Below are 9,930 nucleotides of genomic sequence, written 5' to 3'. Positions count from 1 at the left end.
CGAGGCGTTTCAGAAAGGCGGGGCATAGAGGAGAAACAATAATGTACAGTATGTGGAAAATAATGTGTATTTTTTTTAACCTTAAGCCTGTGTTATACTTTCCGCGTCCGCGAGTCCGCTATGGTATGTGTGGCGTAAAAATCGTCATTGGAGAGTGTGCGCGGAGGCTCAGTAGGCTACTGCGCATGCGCAGGCTGTGTGAAGAAGCCCGTTGCTACTCGAACCTGTACATTTCATCGATAAAACAATACAAAGAAAGCCAGATGTGCAATAACTCTGGGCAATTCTTTGTTCACATGTTTGTTTATTGTTCAAGCTGATCTACTATGCGGAGCGGACCATCAGCGTATGCTTTCGGAAGTATAAATACAAGTAGTCCGCGTTGTCCGTGTACGCATCCGGATTGCTCATGCGGAAAGTATAACACAGGCTTTAAACCGCATAAACACATTTCATTACACCAAATACACAAAATAATGTTATTTTTTAGCAACGTCATATGACCCCTTTAAGACGAAAATGTTTTAAAATCTTACCAGTATGTTAGTTATCTTATAATCCATTACAGCGTACAAAATCGTCGCAAAATGGCAGCAGCTGGGTTTGTATGAAACGAGAGAGCGAGTCAGCGATACCAGGATGACATAATTAAATAATTGTACACAATTTTAAAAATCGAGTTTTAATATTTTATTAGCTAAACAAACGCAAAGCTTCCACCAAGAAAAACTGTTCCTAGCAAGAGTAGAGCGCCGACTTCAGTTACCCGGATGAGCCTGTGTTATCAGCTTTTACTGGTTGTTATCGAGGGATTACATACCTCGGAATGTCGCGACTGACCAATCAGAATCAAGTATTCCACAGAGCCGTGTAATAAATAATATTAACAGGTACAGCTTTTGATTTTCATAATGTATTAGCAGATGTTGTAATTAACATTAAGATTAATAAACACTTTAAAAGTATTTTTCTTAATGCAAAGAGTTACTACAAAAACTAATAACAAAAATAAAAAAAGACAAAAGCACATAAAATTACTCAAATTAAAAGGAATACTGAAAATATAAAGACAAGCTAATTCAAAATACTAAATACTAGAGCCCGACCGATATGGGTTTTTTGGGGCCGAACTTTCCCATTCGTGTGTCCAAACATTTGACTGGTACTATATAAAATACAGTATATACAAACAGAATAAAAAATTTTTTTGCAATGATCACTCAAATGTGGTGATCAAACACTTATATTATTTCAATTCAATTCAATTCAACTTTATTTAGTTGAAAGTTTATTTCACTTCTTGTTCGCCTGAACAAGAGACCTCCTTATTGAAGTGAAAGTGTTGGCTGGTGTCACTATCTCGCGAACACGGCGGGGGATTGCCGTTCAAAGTTTCAATGGTTTTCCATAGACTTAAGCTTTAAAGCGTTTCATCCAGGTCACCAGTAGCAAACAATGGAGCACGCTCTTCTGGACAAACTAAGTAATTACACCATTTAAAGCATTTTATCTGCGTTATATGTTCTGTAAAAAAAAATCATAGACTTAAGCTTTAAAGCGTTTCATCCAGGTCACCAGTAGCAAACAATGGAGCACGCTCTTCTGGACAAACTAAGTAATTACACCATTTAAAGCATTTTATCTGTGTTATATGTTCTGTAAAAAAAAAATTCATTTCGGGTGGATCGGCCGATAATATCGGCAAAACGATATATCGGTCGGGCTCTACTAAATACTATAATAGTATATAAATAATACTAATGCTCTCTTCCACACAGTTAAGTAAATTGTGACCATGGCTGTAAAGCTAAATTTTCAGTGAATATTTCATTCCGTTTAAAGCTATTATGTGGCTTCAGAATATATGACTTCAGAAGCCTTATGTACTTACGTATGAGACTTAAGGAATTTTATTCCCATTTGACGGCTTGACAGTCCGTGGTCCCCATTTACTTTCATTATATGAAAGAGCAGATCAGACATTCTGCTAAACATTTCTATTCCACAAAACACGAATTCATACAGGTTTGGACCGATATGAGGGTGAGTAAACAATGAACATTTTCATTTTGGAACAAACTATCCCTAGCTATCCATAGTACCGTTTGTCTAATCTACATGAAATGCAAAAGCTGGCTCCTACATAATCATTTAGCAAAAGCTTCGCACGTTGTATTTTGTGCTAGTAATTAAACCCGTGATGAAAAACATGTACTAAACATCAGGGGTTTTAACTGAGCTTGCTAAATGCAAAATGTTACCTCACTAGACTTGAAATGTCAGTTCTACATGGAACAAAATGGTGCTATTGCTTCGCAACAATGAATATGTGCATACAAGACAGTCCTTGTGTGAGAACAGACCTCAGACTGCAAAGCTAAAGTGATAGCAAGCGCTTACGTTTTTGTTGTGGGACTGAAATTGTAAAAAAACAAACAAAAAAATAAATAAAGTGCTCCCCACTTCTGACTGAATCCCTGGGGCAGTGGCGGCAACAGCTTCAGAGCAAAGCATGTTTGGGGTCCTTCACTGACAGACGCACGGGGAGTCTTTAATCCCCCAGGGTCCTGCTGCGGACCCCCCTGCATCCCTGCCTGGCAAACAGCTGATAATGGCCTCTAATCTAGCCCACTTCAGACACATGTTTTTGCCCTGATGTGCCTTTAATGTGTTTTTTTGTGCAACAAGGATCACTCATGCCTTCTCTGCACTCAGCAAACTCCCTGTTGCTGCTGCTCTAGCTAAAACCATCTGTAGTCGAAATCCTCCTAAATCACTGAAAAGGAACTAATTTCCTGTGTAACATGACGAAAATGTACATTTCATCTAAATTACAGTCAAGGTGTGGCTATGTGTACCGTTGTTGCATGAATTTTTCGTGGACGAAATCCATCCATTTCAATAAGAATACACACGATTAGGAATTTTGTGTGAGGGTGAAAGATTTTCCTATGCAGATTTCGCAACACATTCAAGTTGGTCACGCAGATCCGCTGTGTTGACCAACAGAAAGCTGCTTGGTTTGAAAGTGACTTTTGTGTTAGCTGTGCTTCGTACATTGCTACACTATTGCCAATAGACCTTTCTTTGCCTGTGAAATTTCGCTAATGTGACCACACATTTCCCATTGTTCAGCAAATTTTCGCAGGCAAATAGAGTCGTTTTAACAGGAATCCACTGTTTGAAAGTGACTTCTGCATGAGCTGCGTTTCATACATTGCTACACTACTGTCAATCTATATATACACTAGAGCTGCACGATTAATCGTTAAAAGATCGCGATCTCGATTCAGACACCCACGCGATCTCATTTCTAAATGACAACGATTCCCCGAGTCTATTAAACCTTTGGCAAAGTCTTACCGGATCATTCAAATCTGTGTTCGCACTCCCGCTGACACAGAGAAAGCAGTTACTTACCATGTTTGGTTAAGAAACATCTTCACAAACTGTCTTTTCAACTACACAGTATTATTTCTGTATTAGTCATTCATATTATCACAGAAATACTGGGGTGAAAGTTTATAGTTCAGATATAAACATCGATGTCTATGGCAATGATCAAAATAGAGCAAATCCCCTTTTGAAAGTAACTACGCTTCAAATAACGTTTGTGTCGATTGCATTGTTTTTTTTAAGTTGTTTTTTTTTTTTTTTAAAGTAGACACTTAAGTGAAGTGACATGTGGCCAAGTATGGTGACCCATACTAGGAATTAGTGCTCTGCATTTATCCCATCCAAAGTGCACACACACAGCAGTGAACACACACACACACCGTGATCACACACCCGGAGCAGTTTCACCACTAGGTGGCAAAAAGTGACTTAATTTATTGTGTCATTGAATGAATTATTCATTCAAGAGAATAGTTCAAAAACGCTGATTCATCCAGTAATGAAACAAGTGAAGGTTTATGAGTGAGTCGTTGAATCATTGATTCAAATAACTTTTTCATAATTTTAATACTAAAAAATGGTGTATTAAATATATTATACAGTATATACACTACCAGTCAAAAGTTTTTGAACCGTAAGTTTTGTGTTTTTTAAAGAAGTCTCTTCTGCTCACCAAGCCTGCATTTATTTGATCCAAAGTACAGCAAAAACAGTAAAATTTTGAAATATTTTTACAATTTAAAATAACTCCTTTCTATTTGAATATATTTTATAACGTAATTTATTGCAAAGCTGAATTTTCAGCACCATTACTCCAGTCTTCAGTGTCACATGATCCTTCAGAAATAATTATAATATTCTGATTTGTTGTTCAAAACAACATTATTATTATTATTATTATTATTATTGTTGAAAACAGGTGAGTAGATTTTTTTCAGGTTTCTTTGATAGAAAGTTCAGAAGAACAGCATTTATCTTAAATAGAAATCTTTTGTAATATTATAAAGGTCTTTAGCCATACTTTTGATCAATTTAAAGAATCCTTGCTAAATAAAAGTATTAATTGATATAATTAAAATAGAAAGCAGTTATTTTAAATTATAAAAAATATTTCACAATATTACTACTTTTGCTGTATTTTGGATCAAATAAATGCAGGAGGCATTGCTGAGCAGAAGATAATTCTTTAAAAAACATTAAAAATCTTATTGTTCAAAAACTTTTGAATGGTAGTGTAAATTAATTCAAATTAATTAAACACTTTTAAATAGACTGCAGCAATAATATTTTGTCACACATTATTTTGTTTAGTTCAGAATCGGGGGAGAATCGTGATCTCTATTTGAGACGAAAAAAAAACGTGATTCTCAATTTATCCAGAATCGTGCAGCTCTAATATACACTATAGTCACTAATGGCGCATTAATGGTTGTTCGGCACATTTTCATGGGCGAAATCCAGTCATTTCAAAAAGATCCCATATGACTGGGAATTTTGCATGAGGGTAAAAGATTTCCCCATGCAGATTTTGCAATAGGTACAAATTGGTCACACAGATTCTAAGAACTGGCCAACAGAAAACTGCTTGGTTTGAAAGTGACTTGTGTGAGCTGTGCTTTATACATCACCACACTATTGACCTTTTTTGACCACGAAATTTCTCTAATGTGACCGCACCTTGACTGAGCGTTGGCTGCATTAGCAGGTTTAAAAATACACATTTTAAAAAGCTTTCAATTTATAACCACTTCCACATAAATGGATGGAAAATCATTTCATATCAAAATACGTTCTCCAGCTGCCTCGTCCTTGTGTTGACCATTTAAAATAATTGCATGAGGCTGAATTATTTTGGAAGCCATGAAATGAGTGGACAAATTTGATTAAACCTAAGGCCAAAACACTATTTATTCTTACTTTGTTTTCTACATTTCGTTTCCTGCTCCTTTCCGTAACCTGCCTGTGTACAGTACAACGTGAAGGCCATTTCCTTTGTTTTCAGAGAAAGTTAATTTGAAGGGAAACAGTCAATGCCTTCAAATTACAGCCTGCAGCGCCTCATACCTCCCAATTTGAAGCTCTATAATTAGCATAAGTAATGACATTTAGAAGCTTTCATTGGTGTGGATAATGAGCAGATGGTCCTCCTCAGAGGAGAGCAGATTTGTTTCTGTTCCCAGAGCAGAGCTGGGGGAAAATGGCACAAATTCTGCATGCACGAGACACTGCTCTGAGACCAGTCTCTGCTAACGGCTGCCAACCTCGGCTTAAGACACGCCAATGACAAGCAATATCGAGCTTTGTCTGCGCATCTTCCGTTCGATTGCTGAAATATCTGGCTTTCTGCAGAACTGGCTGCAAGTTTCTTGGAGGAGGAAAATCCTGCCAAATTGACTCAGGACAACATGGTGAAATTGAATCGCTCTAAGCCCTCGGATGGAATGTTACGCCAGCTTGCGGCGGTGAGGATGGATCCGTGTGTGTTTGTGTGTCTATAGATGTGTACGTACACACTGCTGTCGGTCAGGGAGAGAGTGTCTGCATCACTGGACATGCTCTGCTGCTCGCTGTCGTTGGCACTGGTGGCGGGAGCCAGCGCGTAGCCGGTGTTCACGTAGTACGGGTTGATGGGCTCCCTCCATGACGTGTGTCTGTTGATGAGAAATGGGACAGAGGAGATTCCCATTAGACACGTGATTAGGAAGACAATACAGGTAATTTCAGTGAAACGACGCATTATATTCACTCATTTCTAAGTAATAATGGCATTCGAGGGATGCTCAGCTGATTGTAATCAGTGGATAATCCTATTCTATGACTCGACTGCTGGTCTGTCAACTTGACCGGATCACATTTCAATAATGCAATAGACACCAGTCTGCTTTAAGACTTCAACATCACTTTAAAACTTTGGGGGAAACTAATATTACCAACATCAACAAAATGAAAAGGCAGGGAATGTAATTATAAATAATTCAATAAACATTATTTAGAAAGTAAATAAAAAAAATTGCTAAATATATAAATAAAAGGAATGAATGATTAGATAACAATGATGAATACACAACTGTCAATCATGAACAATAATGAATAAATACAGAAAGCTCTCACTAGGCCTGTCACGATAACAACTTTTTGTTGTGCGATGATGTCCGTATGCACAAAGGCACAGATCCCTAAACAAGACCATATCTGCAGAGGAAACATTTTTTGTAAAAGCATTTTTTAAATTTCAACTAACACCTCATGACTACACGTTATGTTCGAGAAGCTGCAGAAGACACAGGCGCAAGTGGAATGTACAAAACATGGTGACATTAATTTTTAAGTTCAGATGTCCGTATGCACAAAGGCACAGATCCCTAAACAAGACCATATCTGCAGAGGAAACATTTTTTGTAAAAGCATTTTTTTAATTTCAACTAACACCTCATGACTACACGTTATGTTCGAGAAGCTGCAGAAGACACAGGCGCAAGTGGAATGTACAAAACATGGTGACATTAATTTTTAAGTAAATATAATCGGCGATATATTGCATCACCAAAAATTATTGAGGTCATGTACATATATTGCACGATAAGTCGATATAGTGATTATTGCGACAGGTCTAGCTCTCACATTAAGCTTCATTACACCAATGAGTTCAAATGAATATCAATTTAATTATTTCCTCATACGACTATGCATGCTAATATGGATATTTTGTGTATGCCTACTTGTTCTTTTTAGGCCTATTAAAAAACATTTCAAAAATTGTGCTTGTTTATTTATTTTTTTTATAAATTATACCATAGGTGTTGTCCATATTGTTGGTTAATTGATAATTATGTTAAAAGTGACTGAACAGAGAGCTTACAAATAACTGGTTCTGACAGAGCTCCTGAAATAAAGAAAGAGAGAACGAAAGAGAGAAAGAAAGAAAGAAAGAAAGACCTAAATAAGGATTGGCACTGGACTGAGATGACAAGACAAAAATGTATCGCCGTAAAAACCTGATTGGAGCAACATCATACAATTGTAATTACGAAATTACAAAACTGTAACAGGTCATAAAGATAACTGCACCCTACCTGCTCTGTCTTATTATTATTGAAGATAAAATCCTTTTTAAAAAAGGACCTGTCTTCTATTAATGACAGCACACAATTAATCAAGTGTTTCATCATTAAATTATCCTTAAACATTTTCAAAATGAGCTTTCGGCTGGGTGGAGGCAAAACGCAGACAATCAAATTCTCAGAAAACCAAATGATCTTGCAAATACTTAATTCCGACAAAGAACAAAAACATACCATGCAGTTGAAGACACCATCTTGTCATGCGAAAACTGCAAGAGGAATAAGAGTTACACTGCTTAAATGGTCTTAAAATATGATCGGGTTAATGCCTTTTCTCCTAGCTAGCATTCTCTTGGAACTGTGCAGTATGCTACCTTAATGACTTATTCCCTGACTAGTTATTTAACTGCAGAAAATTGAGATGTAAATGTAAATTTACTATCAAATTAATTAAAAATAGAAAAAAATCTCAAGAGATCATCCAACAAGAAAACTATTTACTCACAAAATGACCTTTTTATAGAACACTTAATAATTAGTTCCTTAATATACAGACTCTGGGAACTTTGTAAAAGTAGAACATACTCCTGCATTATATTCCAAATCTTCTGAACCTTTTACTTTTCACATTTACTTTGGCAGATGCTTTTATCCAAAGTGACTTACATTATATTGAAGGTGCACATTTCATCATGTTCATACATTCCCTGGGAATCAAACCCAGGATTGTGGAGTTGTTAGCACCATGTTCTGCTGTGTGAGCTACATAACACGATTCCATTAGCTTTATGTGAGATGGAAAAAAAAGATAGAGTAAAAAAAAAAAAACACCACCAACGACCCCTTTGTCAAGATCAGAAATGGATTACAAAAATGCACTTCTCATGTTTTAATTTGACCAAACAAAGGCACAAAAAAGAGAAAATGCTATTTATTTACTTATACTTAAATTTTTTTATATCAATCAATATAATGTTTATAATGGGCTCCTAGCAATGCAGAAAACAAGGAATTCCAGAATCCAGTCCTAAATATGAGATACAGTATAACACAGAATGTCACGTAATTTGGCAAATTTTGGATGAATGAATCAAAAGTAGGTAGTGCTGGGCGGTATGACCAAAAATTTACATCACAGTATTTTTCAAAATTATACCGGTTTCACGGTACATGACGGTATTTTTTTTTCATGCATGACCAGGTGTTAACCATATTTTCTACTGATTGAGAGAGTAAACACTGCAGTATATGGACTCAGAATGCCCTATTTTACTGTCACGATGAGTGAATACTGTCAAAAAAAAATACCACACTAAATAGTGACTAAACACGACCCCTTTTAATATGTTAACCAAGGGCAAGTTCAAGCTCAAACCGGTGCGCAACGTTTTGCTATGGTTTACGGTTTGAACGACATGTTCCTGGAAACGGTGAGATTTGTTTGTTTGAGATACGTTTTCTCTTGTTTGGTGGGTGTGTCAAAAATGAAGTGCATGTGATATTAACAGATGAACTACACTCATATTTATAATTCCAAACAATCAGTAAAGCGACAGGTGCTAGGAAACGCTGTTTTGTACTCATTTATTGACGAGTCGGCTTCTCTGGACACTGCACAGAACAGACGCCGAGAGAGGTGACACTTCTCCGGGAAAGTCAGACCTCGCGTTCGCGGGACAGCACTGGCGAAATCTTCCAACTGAACCATAGCTAAGGTTTATCCAAAAAAGTCGCTAGGTTTGTCAGTATGAATATTCTATGGAAAAAAGCCGCTAAAAGGGTCTGAAAGTTGCTAAATCTAGTGCTAAAGTCGCGCTCGTGTGTGTGTGAGACGCGGGAGCTGATGGCAGGGGGCGGTGGATATTTGTGGCGGTCAATGTGGATATTGTGGATGAGTTCTTCTGTGTCATCACGTTCTTTTAGTTCTACAGCTTCAGTTTCGGAACTTTCACGCTTAGTAACACATACAGCTGTTCCCTCACCACCGTGCAACAGTGAAAAGGGACCCCTTTCAAACAGTGTCGCGTTCCGAACATTATTTAAGCGACATACACCGGTATTGCGGTATTTTAAAAATGAACCGGTATACCGCCCAGCACTAAAAGTAGGGCAGTACACTTAATCTAATCATTATATGGACTAGTGTCTGTGAATATTAATCTTAACTTAATATATTACTAATGCACACCGGAATGTACTTCTCAAAGAATTATTAACATTAATGATAATACAGCTTAGAAAAAATAAAAATTTCATAGGGCCATATTTATATCAGCTAATATAATGAATTAAAATAATTTACTTTTTTATATAATTTATAACTGAGATTTAGGAATATTTTCTCTAACAATGTTTACTTAAGATACTTTAATGCTATATGCCATTGGTTAAGTTTAGTTTGTTATTATCTATATTTAACTTTTTCAATAAATAAGTGTTCAAAATCACTGTTGTGGTTTTGAAAATGTCATCA

General features: G+C 36.5%; 1 protein-coding gene across 4 annotated transcripts in view; it reads right to left on the bottom strand.

Moving 5' to 3' along the window:
- Window positions 1-9,930, bottom strand: part of axin1 (axin 1) — a 38,056-nt gene that overhangs the window by 17,120 nt on the left and 11,006 nt on the right. For all 4 annotated transcript variants that reach the window (XM_016468704.1, XM_016468708.1, XM_016468705.1 and 1 more), the window contains exon 3: window positions 5,907-6,047. In XM_016468704.1, the coding sequence (XP_016324190.1) occupies window positions 5,907-6,047 (141 nt within the window). The remainder of the gene's footprint in view (window positions 1-5,906; window positions 6,048-9,930) is intronic.

Source organism: Sinocyclocheilus anshuiensis, unplaced genomic scaffold (assembly GCF_001515605.1).
Source record: "Sinocyclocheilus anshuiensis isolate Anshui unplaced genomic scaffold, SAMN03320099.WGS_v1.1 scaffold152, whole genome shotgun sequence".
In the NCBI taxonomy this organism is placed as follows: Eukaryota; Metazoa; Chordata; class Actinopteri; order Cypriniformes; family Cyprinidae; genus Sinocyclocheilus; species Sinocyclocheilus anshuiensis.
This window is presented reverse-complemented; position numbering and strand designations above follow the sequence as displayed.